The sequence below is a fragment of the Porites lutea genome, chromosome 5 (genome assembly GCF_958299795.1).
Source record: "Porites lutea chromosome 5, jaPorLute2.1, whole genome shotgun sequence".
Lineage (NCBI taxonomy): Eukaryota > Metazoa > Cnidaria > Anthozoa > Scleractinia > Poritidae > Porites > Porites lutea.
The window spans coordinates 12,221,785-12,247,269 of NC_133205.1; the positions used below are offsets into that span (position 1 = coordinate 12,221,785).

At 39.7% G+C, this 25,485-nt stretch overlaps 1 protein-coding gene across 5 annotated transcripts in view; it reads left to right on the top strand.

Moving 5' to 3' along the window:
* Positions 1–13,861, top strand: part of LOC140937654 (CCR4-NOT transcription complex subunit 10-like) — a 118,622-nt gene extending 104,761 nt beyond the window's left edge. For all 5 annotated transcript variants that reach the window (XM_073387211.1, XM_073387213.1, XM_073387214.1 and 2 more), the window contains 3 exons: positions 5,097–5,218; positions 5,821–5,896; positions 13,478–13,861. In XM_073387211.1, coding sequence (XP_073243312.1) covers positions 5,097–5,218; positions 5,821–5,896; positions 13,478–13,587 — 308 coding nt within the window. In that variant the 3' untranslated portion in view covers positions 13,588–13,861. The remainder of the gene's footprint in view (positions 1–5,096; positions 5,219–5,820; positions 5,897–13,477) is intronic.
* The last annotated feature ends 11,624 nt before the right edge of the window (positions 13,862–25,485 follow it).

Genomic DNA, 25,485 nt, shown 5'->3' on the forward strand with positions numbered 1-25,485 from the left:
GTTTGCAATTCTCGCTGCCGTCGCAGGTTAGCATCTCACGATTTTATTTTTTGCTCGTGTACAACTTCAAGTGTATATCAACGAGAGCTGCGCTTTTAGCCCTGTTTAAGTCTATATATCAGTGATTGTGAAAGAAATCGAAAACGCTTAACGAGGTAAACCACCATGCCAGTTATAAATGCAGGGTAACCTAATTTCAAAGGTACAGTATTTGTTCTAGAGTAAGAGCAAGGGAGATGTTTGCTTGAGGGCCACTGGACTGTTCACTGTCCCTTATCGTTCCGTAAGATCGTCTAGGTGTGTGGTACCCAAGGCTAACTTGTGGATCATCAATTACTGTATTTTAGAAATGAAACCTGCAATAAGGGTAGCGGGGTTTTTTTGAGTCTGTCAAAAAATGAAAATATGTTTTACGAAAAAACAAGGGAAAAACAAAAGGACCAAAGGTTTCCAGTAGAGAGAGTCGAACAACGGACCTCTGACGTTGAAAGTTGACGCGTTATTTATTGCGCCACGACAACTAATATTGAAAGTCCCCGAGAAATTAATCATGTTTAACACTTTTGGCCATGAAATTCTGCCAGTCGACGCTGTTTAAGGTGGTAGAGCTTTACTTATGAAGAATTGAATTCGAAGAAAGCAAGCATGGTTTTGACAATTAAAGCCGTACTTTAACTCGCTTGCTACATCAGCCTCAACGTGTAGTGAGTTTTCTGAATTTTCTCCACTGTCTGAGGAGAGTGTACGGAGAATTGCTGCCTCATGTGCAAAGTCGTGCGCCTTTGATCCCCTACCATCGTCTATTCTGTCCTTCTGTTTGGATGAACTGCTCCCTGTTATTAGGAAAATTGTCAACTTGTCTCTTGAGTCTGGCGTCTTTGCAGAGAACTGGAAGAATGCTTTAGTTCACCCCTTGCTTAAGAAAGCAGGACTCAAACCTATTATCAAAAATTTTCGACCGGTGAGCAACTTGCAGGTTACATCAAAGATCACGGAAAAGTCCGTGGCTATCCAATTACAAGATCATATGACAGCCAACAACTTATTTCCTGTCCTCCAAAGCGCATATCGGCAGAATCACAGCACTGAGACGGCGTTATTAAAAGTTAAAAACGATCTTCTGCTAAATATGGACAAAGGTCACGTCACATTGCTTGTTATGTTAGATCTCAGCGCTGCGTTTGACACCGTAGATCACGGTATTCTTCTGCACAAGCTGCAGTCCAAGCTTGGCCTTCGGGATAAGGCTTTATCATGGTTTAAATCTTATTTGGCGGGAAGAACGCAGCAGGTCTCAGTTAACGGATCGCTCTCTGATAAATTTAATCTGTCTTGCGGGGTCCCACAAGGTTCTTGTTTGGGCCCCCTCTTATTTACCATCTACGCGAGTTCGCTGTTTGACATCATGAAATCTCATCTGCCATCCGTTCACACCTACGCGGACGATACACAGCTATATATATCGTTTAATCCCGTTGATAAGACCAGCGAGGCTGATGCTGTTATTGCGATTGAGAACTGTATTCGTGACGTTCGCGCTTGGATGAGAGATGATAAGTTAATGCTAAATGACGATAAAACTGAGTTCCTGATTATTGGCACGGAACGACAGTTATCAAAGGTGTCCGTTGACAAGATCAAGATCGGCCAAGCTGAGGTATCGCCTGCTTCTTCAGTGCGCAATTTGGGCACCTGGTTCGATTCTCATCTGGACATGTCGACTCATGTGACTAAGACTTGTGCTAGCGCGTTTTATTATTTGTACAATATCCGGCACATTAGGAAGTATTTGTCTCGTGAGTCCACCGAGAGGCTTGTTCACGCGTTCATCACAAGCAGGCTTGACTACTGTAATGGTTTATTGTACGGTGCTCCTGAGTATCAAATTAAGAAACTTCAAAGAGTCATGAATGCCAGTGCTCGATTGGTTTACTGTGCACCTAAGTATTGTCACGTTACTCCTTTGCTAAGAGAACTCCACTGGCTACCAGTGCGCTTGCGCGTAGATTTTAAGATTCTCCTTGTTACATTTAAGATTCTTCACGGTGTTGCGCCTAGCTATCTTAAGGATCTTGTCTCTGTCTTACCGGTCTCACGTTACCAACTACGCCGTAACAATAATGGTATATTGTTAGAAAGACCTCGGCTAAGAACGAAGAAGACCTTGGGAGATCGCGCGTTATCGATGGCTGCCCCCTTTTTATGGAACAGTCTTCCTCTGCCAATTAGACAGGAAACATCAATCGACTCTTTTAAACGCTCTGTTAAAACATATTTATTTAAAAAGGCTTTTGGTTAGATTATTTATTTATTTATTTATTATTTTTATTATTTTTATTTTTTTTTTAATATTGTAATGTTAATATTGTAATTTTACGGGGTGATTTTACTGGTTTTAATTTAGTTATTGATAATATTGTAATGCGCTTTTGAGTATTTTTATAGAAAAAGCGCAATATAAGTATTGAATATTATTATTATTATTATTAACTCATTTCGTCGCATTTGAAGAGCAGGGCTGATAAGTGTCTCGCAAAACCGTCGCGAAGTCTCTAGCAGCTTCCGATTCTCGGCGTTTACATGAGGAGAATTAACTATGATACAGCAACAGTAAACATTTCCGTTGCTAATGAACAAAGAAACATTTCATTTCAGAATGATATTTCCCTAAAAACCATGAGATTGGGAGTATTGTCGTCAGAAAAGTTAAAAAATCGTGAGACTCACGGCAGAATCGTGAGCTTGGACCACGTGTGGACCAGCTTCGTCATTATCGCCTGGACGAGTAAAAAAGCTTCAAAAGTTCAAAAAATTGTTTAAAGTTGGCCATAGTGCTAATTTGAAACATTCAAAGTCCACATGAAGACAACTTATCGTCCTGTGAAAGGTACAAAATCGTATTTACATCAAAAGCTCTGGGCACAATGGACGCTCACCACTTCTTGATCGCGGAACAGGAACTATCGATATGCGACAGTTGTCGTTTTGATATGCGGAGCCGACTAATTACGAAGATGTCCACACCTGAGTGACACGTTTGCATATCGTGTTGCCCACAATAACTTGTTCCTTACGCTACGCGTATTCCACAAGTTAAAAATGTTTTCGCGGCGTAACGATTCCAGCAGATATAGGAATGCATGACAAGCGCCATCACGTGATATCAGTTTTGTGTACACAGCGACGACGACATCGGATCAAGCGCTGTAAACAGGTACACCTGTAGTATTAATGCCTTCGGTTTTATTGGTTTCCTTTCCTAATTGATGTTCTATTGTGTTAAAAGTCACAAAAAGTTTAAAATACTTGATACATATAATGAATTATTCTGTTGTTGCGGGTTTGCATTAAGACTTTCCATCGTGTATTGTAAACAGTCATAACAGAAAATAGGCATATTTCGTCGATCGGCTGTGCTGATAAATCGCTTAATCACAACATAATTTTATGTTTCTATGTTTTTGGACATTCACTTTGTTGTTCTGAAATGGTATTTCGTTTAGAAAATGTGGGTATTTTTCACACAGCTAGGATGAAACGATGCATTTTCGAGCCCTTTCCCGCCTACGGCAAAGTGTGTGTAAATCAAAAAATATTTAGTAGATTCTAGTTGCTTTTGAAGGACCAAAATTGTGTACTTTACATGTTTTAAGGACCAATTTAATCCTAGGAAGTGAAAAAAATCGTTGAAAGTGCAAAACTTTGAAGTGGTAAACTCGGCAATATGCGCTATTTTTACTCCTTGTCACTGCAAAATTCGGCCGCCCCGCGCTGAGCTGATTTTCCTCCCGAAAAATTTTATTTTGAAATATTTCCAAAAACTAATGCCGTTTCAATTACTTTTGGACCAAGATAAATTCATGGACCAAGTTTAAAGGAAATTGATTTTCCGACCCGAAACGCATTGGACCGGTTTTAGGTAGACTCTTCTTAATAAACTAAAATTAACATACAAAAATTTATTGCTTGATTAAGGTTCTTTCATTTTGATCTACAAATTTCTTTCTCAGTTCACTGAAGGTAACTACTTTGGACAACGTGGTATTGTGGCAGCCATATAGACTGAAAAAAATTCACATGATGTCGATCAGTCATTCTCGTTTTCATACATTCATACATAACATTAAAAGCGTGCAAACTGGTAGCTTTGGAAGTCATCGTTGAACAAGCCATTCGCATACAAAGCTGTGTATTTTTAACCCCCCCCCCCCCCCCTCCAACTCACTATGAGAAAGCGCACATTTATTTCAGACACCGGATTGTATAAAGAGATTTGTAGTAAACCTGACACTTCTTGTATAAATTCCCCAAAGCCGGGAATACCTTATCTCTCAAATACCCCACTCCTGTCCCTGGGTAGAAGTGATGGCGGGGTGTTGAACGGAAGTCCTTCAGCGTGATGGGAGGGTCCGTTTATTTCGGGAGTGTTTTCGGGATATCCTATTCTCAATCACCTGACCCCCTTCCTTAAAATAAAGGGTAAATAAAAAGCTTTAAAAGTAAATTAGAGATTTAAGGATTTCATTGTCGAAACTTCGCTTTTAGCCCTGTCTATATCTATATATTTAACAATTATTCCACGAGTACGTGTTGGATATGAGATGGTAGATCATCTCATATCCAAAAAATGCGTGTGGAATAATTGTTTTATTAAAAACGTCCACAAAATATCGAGAACTCTCCCCGACTATATTTGTAAAGACAACCGATTTTCAGGTTGTTTTTAGTTGTGAGTAGACGCGTTCATTTACCATATTTGGAGAGCATGGTATAATGGCTCGTATACCATGATAACTAAGCCAATGAGAGCCCTAGAATTGCATGATCCAATGATTCGGTTTTGAATAATCTGATTTGTGTTTAGAGGCCATTGGCACGATGGGATCTCAAGTTAATTTATCTAAACAATTGCTTTCCCTTGAACTTCCAGAGATGGCCTGTAAAACAACCGAATTAATAGACGTCATCTGCATATTCCCGCAGTAGCGAACTTAGACGAGCTACCGCGAGGAGCCTCACCCGAGAGTTAGTCAGTCCAGTTCACTCTCGCGCAGAATCTATTAATAGTTAACACTGTCTTATAATTTATTGGACAGCTTGTGAGAAGATGTACTTCCCTCAGTCTTTGGGAGAGGCTCGAGCATCATTTCTTGTCAATCTAGCTGGAGTGTATGGTTTACGGAGTGAGTTTGACAAGGCACGCAAGTGTTTACAACAGGTACTTTCTTTTTTCTCTTTCTGTTATTACTGCATCTGTATAGGACGTTATTACCATAAGTGGCCGTTATTTGGTTTATCAGTCATTAATATACAAGATCAAAACGTGAACTCGTTTTAGCATCCGCCAAAGAAAACCCTTCAGATGGAAGACGGTACCAATCGGTACCCCAGTTCCTGTTCCCTCAAGTAATGCAACTAATTTCGTTAAAACAATCTTATCGTAGCTGGAAATGTATATTCTCTTTTGCTTGTTGTTTTAGTTTTGTTCATGCGTAACCATTTCAAGGTCAAACGAAAACTGTTCTTATCAGTTTTGAAACACTAGGCTTTCCTTATCCGTTACCATAATGTCACTGTTCCCTAAATACAAATACAGTCGAACGTGTCCACAACCGCCACCTTAGGGACAGAGGAGGCAAGAATATGTTTTTAAACATGTTTTCTTGACGACGTTTGCCGTAAGAGTAAAAAACGCATCAAGAGGGCTTACTTCGAGACTTTACTAATAATCTTTCAACGCAAAATGTTATTACTCAGAACCTGTTTAGTGTTAGTATTAAATTTTGCGGCGGAACACTGAGCTCATTTTGTTCTCTGTAGGCATGTACCCAGGGCTTGTCACAGGAGCTATCTTCCCGTGTGGTACTACTTGCTGTGTACATAGAACTACAGAGTGGTACGTTTGTTTGTCCTCCTCTTGTGACTTGTGTCAAACTTCTGTCCACACTTGCATGTTACTCAAACCCAAAACTACAATCTCGGTCAAAATAGTCGGGACACTTAACTGTCTTCTAACTCTACCAATGTTGGTGTACAAGATTTCATTAGTTGACTCCGATGAACAACATTGGGAGGACGAGGAAACTGCCAGACGTATAAAAAAACAGCGTGCGATGGAAGTGTCCCAACTATTTTTGTCTGAGACGGTGTTAGAGAAGGAATTTGAAGAGCTGTTGACGTTAAGTTGTAATTCGGCCACAGGACTGACGCAGTTGTAGTGTGCTGGGGTGTCCATAGTGATATTGCGAACGTTTCTACAGCAGTGACCTGATTTATTTTCATACTTCTGCATTGGTATAAAGAGAACCGTAACACTGAGAAGGACCAGTGAACGATTGGAAAAATAAGAAGAACGGAGTGTACAACATTCCTTTCATGTGTGGGACTGATAGCGTGCACGCGAACGCATGCACGTGCGTATTTCTGTGTAAAATGTATGGCTTTCCCCTATAGCGAGTCGCTCAAATGTGCCACATAACTGCATGAACCATGTGGTGAATAAAAAATCTTAAGACAACTGTAAAAAACGATAAGGCGATTTCGAGAGAGGGGGCCAAATTTTTCTTTTAACGAATAATGCAAGAAGTCAGGATTCCCAAGACGTATCAATAAAAACAGTATTACGCTTTCTAAATTTCCAAGGATACTATTAACATTATGTACAAGCGCGTATAATTGGCGTCCAAATGTAGCGTTTGGTCTAACACAAAAAGGTTTCTTAACGATCTCCCAGGCTACAGGTATAAAATCAACATCTTCGTATACATTGTTTACAACGTATGTAAATTTGCCTTTTAACCAAATGGTGCATTGGTTATATACATATACACCTTCAGAAACAGCGAAAAAAGAATCTACTGTGCTATAAATGTTGGAATAGAGGTACAAACGATGTATGATATCAAACGAGTTAAAAGCCTGTTATTGCAATGCCCGGTAAAACGGTAAGCCCGACATGTGCACCAGTCAACTAAGGTGGCTCGACATTATAGTGGGTATACTTCCCGCTTAAAGCGTTCGGCATTAACAAAGATATCGGGAAAAGGTTACCACATGTTATAATCCATGTTCTACTGACATCAGAATTGCCATGACGATTTTTACTCGCCTTTGTATTTCTCGGTACCAGGAGTTTTTTCAAAAATTTCTTAGAGGACCTTGCACCTCCCTTAGTCGCCTCGATTAGGGCAAAGTTTGAGCACATTCTGTGAGAGCGTTTTCAAAATATTTTAAAACAAAGTTTTAAGGGTTATAAAAACACTGAATAAACAGGCTTTCGATATAATTAGCTAATATCTAAAGGAAATGATGAGGTCTGAAAGTGAAGTCTCATCTCGTAGTGCTTCGATTTCATCTGAATCTTTGCATGAAAAAAGAAAAACAATTTATTGGGACTTTAAATGTCACAAAATTTTCTCCCGGAGTTTGTGTTTACAAATGAGCGTCCTCGTTATTCACTGGCATTGTTTTCAAATTTCATATGCAGGTTCGCAAGTTTCTTTCAAGGAACAACCATGTCACCATGATCTAAGTCTAGTATCAAAGCACATTGAACATAGGCAGTTTCAGTCAGTTGTTAAACATCTTTTTCCTCTACTTTCTTATTCTGCTATATTTACCAGAGAGTTGTTTGAAAAAGCTCTGGAAAGTATGGTGACCCGTTGAATCGTACGCAAAAATGACCAGGAATGTGTGTGCACCTGTCTAGGGATTTCCCGCCATTAGAGCCATCAAGGGATCCCATACCTAACAGCCCTCGGTGGAAGTGTCCCTCCTATTTTTGCTCATTGGAAAGATATTTAGGTACATTTTTGTTTATAATATCATAAATAAGAAGGCATTGCGGAATGAAGTGGTGCGAGTAAAGCTTATGTAGAAATAAGAAATAATAGTCACGGTCGTTATGGCGGTCGGATCAACTTTTCAACGTTGCAGTCTTTTACTCCAGTTTTTGGCGCTTTCTTTGAATTCCACGTGGCTCTTCAACAGCAGCACTGTTCCCGATAATATATAGCTTCAGCAGGATTCATTTTCCAGTAGTATTTCTCAACTGAATTGCGACTTCACTGTGAGCTATCGTGTCCGCCATTTTGGATTTGCTTTCCCTCACGTGGATGGACGGAAACTTTGATTATTCATTGGAAAGCTGTTTCTTCTCATCCTCCTACTACTCCTCTACTAAAAAAAAAGTTTCTAAAGAGGAGAAAACTTTATTTGTCCAACCAAACAACTCCCTTTAATCCAACCATATTCCTTCTCAACTCCAGTGGCGATGTCGAAACCAACCCTGGTCCAAATGACAACCAAACAAAATGCACTGCAACAAAGTGCTTAACTTGCTCGAAAACTGTGGAGAGTTACCACAGAAGATTGCTGTGTGAGAAGTATTTTCCTTGACTCACGTTCGCTGTGCTGACATTTTACCCACGGAGCTGAAACACCTACGAGCCTATAGTCCTCTGAAATGTATATGCAATAATTGTACACTGAGTGAACTTCCTTTTTTCAGTAGCAAGGATTTGGACGCTTTAGATCTTCCAACTGCACATGCCTCACCGTATGAATACATTCCCGATTGTCATCTGGAGGAACCTAAATGTGTTTAATGACCACTTAGAGGCACTAAATAGCAGATCGAAGCAACTGAGGCTCCCTCATCCTAATACTCAAAGCATGGTCTCTGCATTTAATGAACTACTGTTCACCATCAATGAGTATCCGAAACATGGTTGAAGGATAACCCACATCTACTAAATTACGTCAGCATCCCCGGCTTTTCTAGCGTATTTCGCGACCGTGACAAAATACGTGGAGGAGGTGTTGGGGCGTACATACGAGATAATATTGCCTTTAAACGACGTACAGACATCGAGAGCATTGAGCCACAATTGGAACACATGTGGGTGGAGATTCCGGGGAGAAATAGACATAGCAAGATGTTGCTTGGTGTAATGTACTATATTCAGAACATATTCAAGATTTTCAATCTTGGCCGGATAAGACTGAAAACCTGTTTAGCCAGTTAAGCGCCCTCTGGGACGGTCTCCTTGTTATAGCTGGAGACACAAACATCGATTTAATGAATCCTGAAGCCACAAACACCAAGAAATTCCTTGACATGTTGAACTCTTTGAACTTACACCAGCATGTGCAATGTGTAACGCGAACAACGCCTACCTCAACGATCACATGAGCAGCAATGTGCCGAAGCGAATCACATATTGCAACGTCTTACCTTGTCCCAACATCAGTGACCATGATGCTCCATACATATGTATTAACATCAGGGTTAATCGATTTGAGCCACGATTCAAACTTGTTCGTAACTAAAAACGTTTTGGTGAAAAAGCTTTTAAAGATGACTTGTCTGCACTTCCTTTTATCCTCGTATATAGCACTGATGATTCAGAAGAGCAACTGATTCAGAAGAGCAACAAGACATCTCTAATTCGTTTTGAAGTCATACACAGACACACCTGTTCCACTACCCAGAACGAAGATCACCCGCCCCCCTGCCTCATGGTTAGACACTGACGACATTAGGCAGCTCTAAGCAAAAGAAACCTAGCAACGACATCTTGCTCATAAGAGCAAGCCAGTCGGTGTCTGGAGTAAATTTCGAGACCTGCAAAATAATTTAAGGACAAAAATTAAACAAGTAATGCGTTTGTTTTATCACAAAGCCTTGTCATCGAGCAAACCCAGAGTTCTGGTAGGTGATTCATCGAATTCTTCATCCTAATCCTCAGCCCCTTAAGTGGATTCTGATCTGCTGAACAACCATTTCGCTTGCTAGGATCAACACCAAACTCTCCGCACGCTTTACAAGAACATATCAACTCACCATCTGATAGTTCCACAAGCTCATTCTACCTTCGTCCTGTCAGCTATTGTGAAGTGCTGAAACAGCTTAAAAACATGAGATCTGATTGTCCTACTGGAGCTGTCCAAGTACCTGCTAAGTATCCAAAGATGGCTGCCGACTACATTCCCTCTCCGCTGACACAAATTATTAATACTTTTATTTCAAATACAGTGAAAGTTGTATTATGCGGACGCCCTTGGGGAGTGCTGTAGTGTCCGCTTAATACAGGGTGTCCGCCTAATACAGGTTTCGATAGATAACGTCATATAAGGTGTCAAATTCCATTCAAAGGACTATGGTGATATACGTTTGCATTAATAGCTTTACTAAAGTGGACCAAGTGATCATAGATTGGACCATGACCATGAACCATGAACATAGATTGCAACTCCCATTTGAAGAAATCAGATGAGTGAAACAAGCTCTATACAAACAAAACGAAATGAGAAAACAATACTGTACTGTGAAACTGATCAAGTGAGCAAAACAGGCTGTATATTGCACTGATGCAATGAACATTAAGCATTATCTGTAACGAAAAAAGTCATCAATTCGTGATTGTTTGAGCTTCTTAAACTTCATTTTCTGGAGCAAGTTGGTTGCCTTGCTAATGGCCGGCATATGGTCCTCTGGTCCATGATATCGGGAATATTGCAGCATCATTTCAAACAATCGTAACGTCTCGTTTTCCAATTTAATGGCTGGTTACTTTGTGGTTTGATCCTCCTCTTCGCCGAGTCTTCCACGTGTAATTGCTTTGCTAGTGCTGATTCCGTAGAAATGCTCTCATGATTCTTCAAGATTTATTCTCTTGCCTTTTGTCTCCATTTTGGATCTGCTGGGTCAAAGAGACCAGAGCATATTTTAATATGTCAATTTCGTCTTCAGCCGCTAAAAATTCTTCTGCAGTACAGGATGCTTCCATCGCCGTAACGAGTTCCTGCAATCTTGAAAGTTCTTCTCCCCCAAAAGGATCGTCCTCCTCCTCAATTTCATTGGGGTACAACCCAGTTCTTTTGAAACATTTGACAATCGTTTCTCTTTAGACATCATCCCATGCCTGCCCATTCGATAGTCATCAACGAGTTGACAGATTTCGCTTGTCGCTTGCACTGTTTGATCCATCCACTTTACTATAAACATGACGCAACAACCTTTTCTTGTAACTGCACTTCCAACTTGCGATTATGCCGCTATCAAGTGGCCGTGTCTTCGATGTTTTTTTTTTGGTAAAATCACAATGTTTATGTTGGAAAATTTACCTTGTAAACTAGCTGGATGGCAGGGGGCGTTGTCCATGAAAAGCATAATCTTCCGTTGCTTCAGCTGCAAACGACGGTTTAAGGTCGCCAAGATGTCTATCATAAGGTCTTAATTCATCCACGCTTTCCTATTTGCAAAATAATGACATTTGTAAGGACGACTAGCATCTTTTAGGTTTTTAAACATCGAGGCTTTTCTGACTGGCGAATCACGATAGGATCTTCTTTCCCACCTGCCGCATTGACTTGTTTCGCTGATTCGACTGCTTCCCGCCACTACACCTGCTTCCCTTTTTATTCAGGCTCACCTCAGGAAGACCTTCCCAGAAACAGCCAGTTTCGTCAATGTTACAAATATTTTCTGGCTTCCTTCCTCTAATCAGTTTTCTTGACTTTTCTTTCCAGCTTTCAAAGGTTATAGAATTAACATCTCCTTCCTCGCAAACTACACTCCAGCAAACCATTGGAAGTGGTGAATCCTTCAATTCCTAATTTTCTGCTATTTTTAGAGCTTCGTCTTGCAGCACAGTACCAGAGACTTGTATGTTAGATGATCTGCACAACGTATACCAGTTCCAAAGGGCCTAATTGACGCCTGCTCCTCAAACTGAAAGGTTATGGAATAGAGGGCAACCTGTTGCAAAGGTTTAGAAACTTCTTGACAAATTGGCAACAACGCTTTGTAGTGCATGGTACCACCTACTCATAGTCTTCTGTCAGTTCTGGATTTCCCCAGGGAACAATACTTGGTCCTATCATATTCCTCATTTATGTGAACGATATATCGTCTAACATCTCGTCAACCATTTAAGTCTTTGTTCTACGAGACACAAAAAAGTGTAGAGACAGATTTCCGTTAGTATAAATGATACTCGAGCCCTTCAAACCGACATGGATCACTTAGCAAATTTGGCAACTGTATGGCAGCTGACATTTAAACCAGAGAAATGCGAAGCAATGCGCATTACCCATAACCGTGACAAGTCATCTCCTTCGGATACTATGGAAGTAGTAATCAAACCAGTAAAGTGTGTGACCTGTCGTGGGGAGCTCAAGTTGAAGCTGCTGTAAACATGCCTAATAAAGTTTTAGGCATTGTTTTCAGAACGCTTGGACCTTAAAATCAAGAAGTATTTTATATTTTGTATATAACTTTAGTGCGACCTATCCTTGAATACGCAGACCCAGTGTGGTGTCCACACCTAGTAAAAGACATACTAGCACTTAAAAAAAGGTGTCGTCGGTACCCATTTATACACCTGGGCGAAGAGAGACAAAGTGGAGTAAAATCCCTTGTCTAAGGAAACAAGACGACAGGCGAGTTTTGAACCCCCGACCTCCAGATCCAGTAACATCATTGTATCATCCTTCTTAGAGCTGAGCATGCTGGCATATACTGATTCGGAGGAGCTGCAACTGAAAAACTTTTATTTAGATAAAAATTTCAAAAGGAAATACATTGCTGAAATTATTTCCTTCTTGGCTGGTAACATCCTTTGCTCATAAAGGCCTATCGCAAATTTCGTAGGCTTATGTACAGTGTCTTATTTCTACTAAATTTCGACATAAATACCTGAAAACTCTCTAAAAACCCCGTTTGGGCAGTTCTGATGCCGACCCGAACGAGCGCAGCGCCCACAAAGAAAAAAGTCCTTGAAGCAAAGTTGGATCATATTACGTTTCTGTGGAACTGCCCACCTACCCCTTTCCATAGCCAACACTTGGCCCTGAGTAAAACTAAGTGTTAATGTTGGTTTAGGGGAGGGGTAGGTGGGTAGTTTCACAGAAACGTAAAATGATCCGAAAGCTTCGTTGCTTGAAGGTGCCATTTCTTCTCAGAGGGATAACTTAGTATTTTTTTCAAACTCTTCCTTTCCATTTTTGTCCGTTTACGGTGTATTTTGAATTCGATGACAAGAAATTATAGACCTGAATTTCACGCCACGGATGGCATGCAGCAGCCATTTTTCAAAACTTGAAGTAATTTTCCAAAGAGCAAACATATTCCTTCCAGTACTCCCTAAAATCGTTATATGCACGTGCACCGGAAGTAAAATTGTTTTCCCTTAGCAACGCGCGAGAGACAGGTCAGAGGGCCCTCAAGCGGAGACGAAATTTCGGGAAAATTGAGGTCCAGTTAAATATTTAAGGTATACTAGTTTCAAACAAAATACTACACTGTGGTAGTTTCGTTGGTACAGGACGTCCAGCCTTCGTGATTTGTGTGGACACTGCCAATATTATATATGTCATATATACCACTGTGAACTAGTAGGTTGCAACTTAAGTCCACACAATTAGTGAAGAATAACGCCACTGAGGGCTTTTATTTATTTTTTTTTTTTTTCAGGTAACATCGCTAATGCACTGCAGACGATAAAAAGGCATCAAGTTCTTCCTGTATGCAAGGCTGTCAAAGTCACCAAGAAAACACGGGGTGCAGACATCTGGAAAACATAAGGCCGACATACAATTTCCTTTTTGATTTGTCAGAACACTATTGTGTCTGGCTAGCAAAGCGCTCTAAACTACTTTGTCATTGCTCAAGCCTAAGCAAGAGAAGTAGATCTTTCAATTGAGAACTATCTGATGTCAGTTATTAATTAGAACTGCTAGAATCAGATTTCGCGAAACGTGAAACGTGAGATGTCTTTTTTTGGTAGGCTGGCTATCTGTTTAATTTCACTTTGGCCTTAATTAAAGGGGCTGTGTCACGGCTTGTTAATTTTGTCGATGATGCCAATTACGCTTCTTCATTCTATGGCTACATTGCGCGCGCTCTCATTGGCTGCCGAGCAGGCAACATTTTCCTGTAATGACCGGGCGTTGTGAAAATTTTTCTCGACCCAACAGCTCTTTTGAGCAGTGAGTAAGAGTTACGAGCGCGAGGGCGAAATCAACAAAAAATACTGACAATATATAGAGAATACTTCGTGGAAATTGCGGGCGTACGATATTCACGCACGAGTTTTTGACGTATCAGAAATCGCACAAGTGAGCGCAGCGAACGAGTGAGATTTCTAGTACAAAAACGACGAGTTCGTATGTACCAAACGAAGCACTTTCCATGTGGTATGGTGTTTATTATATACTACTGAGACAGTCATCATTTTGGCGGCCTTTTCATTTCAAATCTTTCCAAAATGCTAAAATGAGAACGAAATGGAAGTATCACTAAAACGTTTGTTAAAAATAATAATGAGGGTAAGGATATGAGGTAATCCAAGAACTACAAGTAAAAAAAAAAGACCTTGTTTGGGTTTTCTGCTTCGCCCCCTCTGGTTTTAAGTATTTTAGTCGCAAAATTTACACGGATCGCCGCTGAGTCCTTTGTAGGAAAGTATTTTTATGCTATCAACTGTTGTAAGTCCTGTCTGCTTTGCGGGGTGCACATTTAACTTCAAACGGCATTTTTTTCCAGCTTATTACCTATAGAAATACACTCATTTTTAAGAATTTTTTAATCCAGAGCAAGAGGTCATATTACGACCTGTTGGCCAGAGTTAAACCGTCTTATTGTTCATTCAAAATATTTCCCCTATTCTAAATGGCTAAAAGCACACGTTTAATTCACCATAACCAGTTACTGATGACTAAATTTGGAAGAATTTTGTGTTTAACGAGGAAATGACGTAAAAAGTGCAGTGTTCTTGCAGGTAAATGCACCGTTAACCGAGAAGGCCTGGGGACGAGGTTGAGTTGTTTTGGTTCTGAACTTGAAAAATGGCGGACATTTCACTCGTTTCAAGAGTAAGAACTTGGCGAAAAAATAACTAAAAACAGGGCAAGAAGAGCAAGAAGACAACTCGAGGGGTGACATCTGCTATTTCGTGAATATTTGCGGAGCTGAACAACCCTAAACGTGCACTATCGAAGATGAACTTAACATCGATGGAGGTAAGCATGTGTTAGCCATGTTTTTAAACTAGAAGTTATTTTGAAGATCTCGATCTCGATCTCCTTGGGGAACTGTATGTCCGCGTTCTGTCCGTTAAAGTGTTCGTAAAAATCGTCAATTCCGTCTGTGTAGAGTTCTTAATAGCGACATGTATAACGTATTCTACCGACTACTATCAACGTCTTACTTTAGAAAGCTGGTTTACTAACTTAGAACAAACGCCACTGTATCGTAGCCAACAGTTGCCAGCGCCGTACAAACGACTTATTGGCGAGATCAAGCAAAAAACTAACTACGAGAGAACGACTGGAGAACTGACAATTTTGACTAACAACAGACGACTGTTTAACTGTGACAATAGACAGATCGAAACGCACCAATTACTGATTACGAGTCTTCATAGCCAATAACATCACGGCTTAACTGACAGACGACCAATAACATCGCAACGTAATTGACCAATCAGATCAGTAACCGGAGTATAATACCATCAACTGACGTGATACAACTCACTCTGAAGATGACTACCGCACAGGTTGTCGAAACGTCTGTCACTGTCAACAACAACTGCCCTATTCAGGACTACGTTCACCCAGACGATCAAACTCAACCTACTTTTGATATGACTCCTGGGTTCAAACCTTTCACAGATCTTTACCATATCCCGTAAGAAGCATCGGCAGCAGCGTGTCTTGGTATCCCGACAGCTTCAAAATACAGAGCTTATTCAAGTTGACGACGCTCTTTTAAATACATAAACAGGGATTTTTGAAATTGTTTTGAACTTTACCCGTTGCTACTTTTGAGCCGCGTTCGTATGCGAGAATTTGGCGCGAAGGGATGCAGGAAGGCGCAATAATGGTCAGCGCTCGTTCGCTGACGCAAGACTCACGCAATGTTCTAAACCAGTCAAGAACAGGTAAAAACCCGATTTTTTAATTTATTCGTCCAGACTTCTGGACGGATTTGAACGGTTGTTAGCAGAGGCTACTTTTCGCACGCCAGCTCATCCCGCGAAAATGTAGTCTCTGCACGCAGGGTTACACCTCTGTGGTTTCTGATTGGACGTATCATTTTTCTCACACGTGAAAAAACATCGTTGGCGATTCATATTGGACGTCTCATTTTTTTCACGCGTGAAAACCACCGTTCGTTTTTCTGATTGGCTACACTTATTTGCGTATAAAAAATTTACGACATAGCTTTTTAGTGAGTATTTCTCCTAATAAATATCTTTTCAAAAACTGAAAGATCGCATCGCCAGGTTCGTTTCGGTTCAGTGAACACGACCTCCAATGATCCCTGCGAGCGGATATCGAAAATAACTTCCGGTGTTTTTTATTGTATCCTTCATAGGGACGGACCATCAGAAAAGTTATTTCCGAGTGATTGGGGGTGGGGGAAAAATCGAACAAGGGAAATTATCTATTACCTAGGGCAAATTCATCAAAAATCTCCCGAGCTTAATTCATCTCGGGCTTTGTTTTACCTAGGTGAAAAATTCTCGGAAGGTCACACTCCTGATATCGGCTCCCAAGGTTTTCACACCAGCGGAATTTTTTGGAGCGTAAATTCAAGCTTATTCAAGTGAAAACCAAATCTTTCTGATTCTAGTTTTAAATATAAAACCTTTTCCTCGCTTTTAAATCTCTCCGGGAATCACTTCAGGTGTGCTTTTAAGCACAATAAAGTGCCTCTTAAAAGACAAAAGCCTTTTTGAAAGCATTGGTTACAAAACGAAACAGTTCTTCATACGTTCAAGTTACTATTATTATTGTGAAAAGCCAGTCTGCATGAGATGTACAGTCAGATAACTGGCCCGTGAAAGTGTTGGACTTTGCCCCCTTTTGTGGTTCGTACGTGAGGGAATTCGAGTTATCATACAGTAATCTAGCGAACAGAATTATAAAAATAACTCATGCACACAATTTGCACGTGAAGATGTTGGACTTTGGCCCTTTTACGTTTCGTACGTAAGAAAAACGCAAATTGTTTACTACAAATTTTCTCAAACGATTTCAAGAAATCACCTCGGCTTCATTACAACATCTTCAATTAAATTATGTTTCATGCAACGTCAAGGTTGATAGCCTAACATTTATTAACTTCCGAGAAAATTATCAAACGGCCGAAATATATTTCTGCTCATATCATGTAACTCCACTCAATAGAACAGTATCTTATTATTTGGGCGTGGCCCAAATAGAGTAATGGAAACGGCTTGTTTTGACGCAAATGTGCAATACGCACGCATTACGTGATAACCTAAACAAGGCAAGTAAACAAGCGAGGCGAATGTCTGCCATGCGAACGTCTTGTACAAGGTAAGAGGCATATGGGAAAGAAAGCTCTGCTAGCACGGCATTTTATCGCAGTTTTACGATCTCAAAAGTTAATCTGAATCTTCAGTACTTTTACCTCATCGAAATTTGGAAATCTGAAGTCTAGCGATGAAATCTATCAAAAATATTTGGAATATTAACGTTGGGTTTTGGTCACAAAAAGATCACAAGCAACGAACCTTGAAACACAGAAGCTCATAAAACGGATCGAAATTCACAAATCACAAACAATAAACGTTTGGACCCGTTGAAGTAAACTTTCGTTTCCTAAGAGGTCCGCTAAGTTGATTCGCGTCTGACATTTTTTTTGACGAAAGGATCGAAATGCACCAATCAGAGAAAGACAGTTTTAATTGCTTGTTTCCTAAGAGGTCATCTGAATTTGCTGTTTTCTTTATTTTATGTCCAATTTCTTTTGACAGTCTTTCCTTTTCCTTATTTTCTGAATGGATAATCCAATGAGGGACGATTTGGATATCGTTTGATCCGAAGTTTTTCGAAGTAGCAGTAAGAAGCAGTACGGATAACATTTTGCCTCGGCGTTTCGAGGAACGTGTGAATATATTGTTCAATTATGTTATCCCGGGTTAAACTTACAAATGCACACACTGTTCGTGGTAGGCCCACACTAAAAAATAACACTGAGTGTTTTCGGAATGGGCTGGTCCACGAACTCAAAGAAAAACAAAGGAAATTATCACCCATGGACGTAATGACAAATCGGAATATCAGGACTGAACGTGTAAAATGGATAAGAGTTTGAACAGAGTAATGTTTAACAAGTTTGAGAGTCGCAAGATTTGTGTAGCTGGTTATCAGTGTGACAATAGTGATTTTGATTTTTGCAGTGCGGAACACAAGGAGTTGTCTATGATAAAAATCTGTTCCGATGAGGGAAGAGACGATTGTCAACAATTGTAACCAAAAGGGACTTAGGCTTCTTTTGGAACGACTGTGATAACTGTAACAATTCTTTTTATTATTTCAATTTTGTTTAGCAGGGTGACGGTTAATGTGCTTGTTTTTGTTTTGCGTGTTGTGTTTTTTCATCTAACTGTGTATATTGTGACGCAGTACATGTACGATGCTGTGCGTCGGGATTTTGCATCATCAGCAAGTTCTGTGTTAGAGAGTTCTGATGGCAGCGAGGTGACGACAAGAGAAGGTAATGAGCTACTTGTACAGAAGGAAAATTGTGTTGTGGAAGAAATAAAAGAAGCTGAATGGAGATCTCGTCGTGGGAAATTTATTTAAAACAGAACTTACAATTCCGTTGGTTTAAGTAAGGTTAGTCATTTTTCTCGACGCGATCGTGCACCTAGCAGACTACCGACAAAAAAATTGAAATCTTTGTTACAGAAAACACGGAAGGTGAGGCTTTTTGTATGGAAGGGTATTCGGAAAAATACACCATTGTCGTCGGAAATTCATTGTTTATAATACGTGAAAAATAGAAAAGGTGTACACTTAAACAGGTACAGAAGTAACTGTAACAGAGTGAGATTTTTACTTCAAGGGCAACTCCAGTTCGTAAACGAGAGAAGGTGTATCTGTCGTCTAAGCATTAAAGCACAGGCGATTTAGGTGGAATAAGATATCCAAATAGGCTTTTAAGTAAGAATTTGCCCTTCTGTACATGCAATTATCATTTTATAGTGCTAATTACAACAGTTTGAATCACCGGGTTAATTTTTATGGAATGCCGTTTGTATCAAAAATACTTCTTACCATATGTAAACCTTTACATTAAATGTATAAAACATTTTGCTTTATGAATAATACTTCTTAATTTTAGTATTTAGGTTATAGTGCACAATTAAAACTTGTTACAAAATATATAAAACTTGTTGAAAAATATAAAACTTTTCACGATATATAAAACTTGTCAATAAATATAAAACGTGTCAGGCAATCCTGAAAGGTGCAGGGGCGGTTGCTTGGCAAAGGGTTGGTTCGCAGTCTCTTCTTTTAGTCCTCCATTTTACATGCATTTTGCGCGATGAATTCAAACGATTTATTGAAGAACTTCCCTACGAAGAGTTGAGGCAAAGTATTTTTACAGAAGAATTAGAAGTTGCGGATCGGTTACTTGCCCTTTCAGAAAGGATTTGCCACGAATTTGTGTTTACCGCGGCCTTCCTCTTGACCTTGCATTGCCTTCGTCGACGGGTTCGGGTTGGCATCGAAAACTATTGTCATCACGGCCTTCCTCAAGCCAATTTACGCGCTCTCTAGTTAGACCTTCGCACAATTTAAGGAGTTGTTTGATCAGCTCAGTTATGTCCTCACTGATATCGCAGTTCAGAGACTCAAAGATACGAAGGAAAAACACAAATTGGCGGCAAATCCTTTCTGAAAGGGCAAGTAACCGATCCGCAACTTCTAATTCTTCAGTAAAAATACTTCACCTCAGCTCTTCGTAGGGAAGTTCTTCAATAAATCGTTTAAATTCATCGCGCAAAATGCATGTAAAATGGAGGACTAAAAGAAGAGACTGCGAACCAACCCTTTGCCAAGCAACCGCCCCTGCACCTTTCTAGCCTGCGTAGCAAGCGTTTCCGCGCGAGTTCGTCGAGAAAGTTGGGAAGAGAGCAAAAAAAGGAATGACGGGGGAGGGGGAGGGGAAAGAAGGAACCGCTTGCCCGCAAACCCCACGATTTTGAAAAACTGCGTTCGCCCACGAACGCAGCTTCTGATTGGTGCGGTGCTAGTAGTGTTGATTGCTTAGCACTCGAAACATCAATCAAACCAGGTATGCTTTGTTTACGAGCGTCACAGATCTGGTTTCATCTGATTTGTGGTCCCAGATTACAAATGCTTTGGACTGATATTTATTTGAATCGTGTTTGTGCAAAGGTTTATGAGATCAGAGTCTTCAAAGTATATTTGGAGATCGAGCAGTGGAGATTAGGGAAAGCCAATTTATTGGGAATGACGGCGTGCGGATCTGACTGGAAAAAAACAAATGGACTGTTTGTTGGAGATAACATCAACGTAAATCAGAACATCAATACTCAACACTAGCTAAAGCCGCCATACACAAGCGATTTGTTAGCTTTTTGAAGTGAAAAGATTCTTTTTGTTTATTGGAAATTTAGAGTCACGTATTCTAGAGAACGTTTCGACACGGGCTGAAGAGCAGCCGTTCTGCAAAACTTATAGCAGACGGAGTGAATTGTTCTGGACAAATCATTTTGACGTTTCGACAAGGTTTCACGACGAGATAAAGCCTCACAATAAAAAAACGAGAAATTCCGCAGCAACCGCTCAGAGTTTTAACCTTCTTTTGTCGTAAACCCTTTTTATTACAGTTTTTGCAATCGCCTGGAACGTGTTCTATAAGAGAACAAAGTAATTTTAGAAGTCTGGCAATCCGGGGGTAATCTGTTCGTTATAAATCTATTTTGACGAGCTGTCAATTTACAAGTGAACCGAACCGTGAAATATCAAGGGGCGTTTTTCAGAATCGTGGGGTTTGCGGGCAAGCGTTTCCTCTTCTCCCCTCCCCCTTCCCCTTCCACCTTTTTTTTTTTATCTCTTCCGCTCTAATTTCGCGCAATAACTCGATTGGAAACGCTTGCTACGCAGGCTAGCACCTTTCAGGATTGCGTGACAAGTTTTATATTTATTGACAAGTTTTATATATCGTGAAAAGTTTTATATTTTTCAACAAGTTTTATATATTTTGTAACAAGTTTTAATTGTGCACTATAACCTTAATACTAAAATTAAGAAGTTTAATTCATAAAGCAAAATGTTTTATATATTTAATGTAAAGGTTTATATATGGTAAGAAGTATTTTTGATACAAACGGCATTCCATAAATTTTGGCCAATTTAAGCTTTGTACTGATATGGAGAAGAATCCAGGACCTTCAGTTCATGTAGATGGTACTAAAACAATTCATGCTCCATACTGTCAACGAAACGTTACAGTATTTGGGGGAAATACTGGACAATAATGTGTCGCAATGAGTCTGTGCGCTTTAATTTACAGTAAGATAACAAAGATTACTTCAATTGATGATATGACCCAAATAATGATTGTTGGTATTCAATTATATTCTAGTCGGTCACTGCTTGCAAGACAATCTATGTTAATGCTAACAGAATTGCCAGGAATGGTTACGGTGTTTGAGCAATTTTTCCACCTTGAATACAGTGACAGTTATACTTGTAACATCCATGGTGATCCCAGAATTGAGGGGTATCATTACTGTATATGTTAATGATATATGAAATAAATATGAACTGCGGAAATGAAATGAAAATGAAGAAATGATCGTCGCAGTGAACGCAATTTATGCAATTGCGTAAAGAAGCCTGAAAAAATTTCAGGACTTCAATGGGGTTTGAACCCGTGACCTCGCATCGCACCGGTAATCGCGAGGTCACGGGTTCAAACCCCATTGAAGTCCTGAAGTTTTTTCAGGCTTTTTTACGCAATTGCATAAATTGCGTTCACTGCGACGATCATTTCTTCATTTTCACTACTGTATATGCCACTCACAGGGTACAGCATTTGAAACACTCTTAGCACTGAACTACAACTCATTCATTTTAACGGTGGAATTATTGGTGTTGGTATCTACAGCATTGAGGCTGAGGAATATAAAGTATTTTTGATTCTCATGCTAGAGATATGTATCATAACAGTCATAGTGAAGGGACATGTGTATTGTTGAAAATACCATCCATGCATAAATTAGTACAATATTTTCAGACTCTACATAGGAATGAGGATGTATATGAACTTAAAGGTGTACATATTGCCAACAGGGGTCTTTTCTTCATGAGCATGCGCGACCGCTGAACAAGCGATGTGCATGGAGGCTCACCACAGGGTTTGCCTTCATCAAAATGGCGCATCTCAAAGCTATCATAGCGATTATTTTGCTCGTTGGTCTTGGCGAATGTGCTCGTGATTTAACAAAATGTGTAGTTTGCAAAAAAAAATCTAACATGGTCTTAACAAAAGCGGAGTAGACCGGCTTTAACATACACGAGCTACTATCAAATTTTATCTCCCTACTTGATAGACAACAGCTCGCGTATATGTAGTGCCTGGAGGATTGCGCTGACCTCATCAAAGTCTAAACAAATTGCAGAAACGTTTGTTGATGCAAGTAAACACTATTAATTTTCTTTGTTTTGAAATGGGAAAGGAAGAGAAATATATAAAAAAAAAAACGTAGCAACTTTCAGCGAGTGGGTTCGAAGTGCGCGAAAGCCGATGTTCCGTTCAGCAGTGAATTAATATATGTTCTACAATTTTCCCAGCACTTTAAAGCTACAAAATTAAGAGCACACGAGACGTGGATTAGTCACCTGGTGAGATGTTGGTGGTAGTCACTCTGTATGTCTCGAACAATAAAAAAATGAATATCAATGAGACACAATCAAAACTGCATTCAATAGGACCGAAATTAAAGTTCAACCTTGTGACCGATTTTGATAAAACAAACGGTTAGGTTTCCCAAGAAGTATAGTAAACATGTGATGCCGACCAGAAGTTAAAAATCATTAGAACATCTAAGTTCTGGCCAAAAGCAAATTCCTGTAAAAGATGCGTTACAATGTTAGTCCACGCAAAAACAAGAAGTTCTACAATTTTGCTATAAACAAACTTTGTATCGCTAAAATGCTTAAGGCAAAAACTTTCTATTCCAACTGAAAACGGCGTGGTAGTCGCCCGCTGATCGTTATTAATCCACTCCCGAAATGTAGCTAAATCAGCTATTAACAAATTATTGACAGAAATCCTCTACGGCATCGAGAAACTGATTTACATCCGATTTATAGACAAACACTAAATAAAGAACATTTTGCTCAATAGTTACGCATCAGCAATGCATTCTATGCCAAACTTTGCGGTTCTTAAGGGGGAATCAAGACACGAGTCGAGCGCCAAACAACAACAAGCAGCCATGTTCGTGTCAGACATCCTTGAGAAACTTGCTCTTTCACCTCGTTCAGGGCATCAGTCTCCACTTTAAATCAACAGATCTTTACTTATTTTGTACAACGAAGGTCTTTCCTAAGTTCCTGCTACCATTTCAATCTCAAGCAAGTTTTCAAAGTGAACAATTTGGTTCCTATGACTATGCAGCAAGGTCGCTGTCACTGGTCGCGTGCTCTTTGACAAGTCAGCGGTCGCGCATGCTCATGCAAAAAAAACCCTTGTTCATATTGCCACCTTTGAACCTTATCTTTTCTCAGGCAATGTTGAACATTGTAGAACATCAAATGTTGATAGTTACCAATGTTCCTGTAAACAGTGCTGCCCTATAGCAGTTTATGCAATGTGCTTGTGTTACTCTGTTATTAATCCTTGTGGATACTGGACTTAAGGAACTTTATTTGTCCTTGTTAGTAACCGCAAGACACTGTACAATGTGATGGGTGTGAAAACACATTTGTCAGTCAACCTTCCTCAAAGTGTCAGTATCAGTGGAGCTGAGATAAACGTTACTCTCCGGGCTGTAACTTCTTATGTCCTATGTTGCAATTTGGCTCCAAGCAAGTCGGCATTGAAGATGTGCATATTTTTCAACATTGTCATGAAATGACAGGATTTTTATTGTGGATTGGGACATACTTTGTAAGCTGCGTAGTTCAGCAAACAAGTAGGGTAAAGGATTTATCTTCTCTGATAAGATATGATGACAGTTGTTTAGCTGCAATAAGGCATGTTTAAAGTATCATACGCTTAGTGCGACTACGCCCAAATATACGCTCCCACAGCGTCTTGTTATTGTGTCATCTAGCTTCCAATTTTATTCCCTAACACTACTGTTTCTACTTAAGTTACTAATCTTTACTAAATAAAATACGTTTCAATAACTATAATGCTTAGTATGCAGGAAGGATGTATCATCTCGTTCACTTATTGTTCTTTTTTGTTGATTTGCCGGAACGAAAAAGGTCTGTTAAACTTTGTAAGCAAGAGAATAATATTTTTAAAGTTTGTTTACAGGATTAACAATACTCGGTACAGCTTTAAAAAAATAAGCTGCCTTTCAAACTTGTAAAACCAAATTTTAAAGGCCGCGTACTTTCGAATTAATGTTCATATCTAAATATCAATTATTGCTTCACTAGAAGAGCTTTAAAAATATATGATCTTTTATACTCTACCTTGAAGCAAGTGAAACACAACTCATAAATACGTGCGTCAGTACCGTTCGTGATAGACGAATTCAGTCAGAAATGTCTTAATGTAGCATCCACACTAAAATATGAACCCTTAAACGGCTGCATCACTGTACATAGCGTTTGAATCATGAAGATATTTAATATAATGTTTCCAAGCACCTGTAGCCGTAATAAAAGACGAAAAAATCGTGAAGAATCAAGATGGCGGTTTCAAAATGCCCTTGTTTGACCTTTAGCAATGTCATGTTTAAGTAGATGCCAAGATCTCATTGGTTTCTAAGTATCAACTCATAGTACCTTCAACCTTATTGGCTCTTGCAACAAACATCCGAACATACAAAGCTACAAAGATACAAAGCCAAAAAGATACATACGCTCATACTACTGACATATGAGCTATTTTTTCAGAATAGCTCAATAAAAGAGAAATATGTAAATAATCAAAATCCTTAGTTTCACTGACTTATCCGTTAGAGTAACCCTGAGAATGTAACACTTAAAAAAAAATTTCCTCAAGAGACTATGAAGTGGTGGGCCTAATAAACTTTGGTTTTTCATAAACGTCTGCTTGCACATTTAAGCCGTTAAAAGGCCTATTGTACAACAGTTTCGTTTGAAATACGATTATTAATTCCTTAAAAATGAAATTGAGGGCAAAAAAGTGCTAAGTCGTAGTCTGAAATGTTACCCGTCCCTTTCCCCCACCCCGTAAAGGGCAGCTGCCCGTTTCGGAGTGGGACCAAGAAACGCATGACATTTCAGACTAGCTAAGTCGGGGCTAGAAAACCTGCGAAAATTTTGAGCACCTCTGGTGTTTAAAGCTAAATTTTCTGCAATTCTGGCAACCTCGAGCAAGTTTTGCTTTTCTGGGCAACGTCTGGGCAAAATTTTGGCTTATCGCAAATTTCAAGCCAGAAAAAGGGGAATGAGCAGTTTGATAGAAAATGTCAAGTACACCTGAAT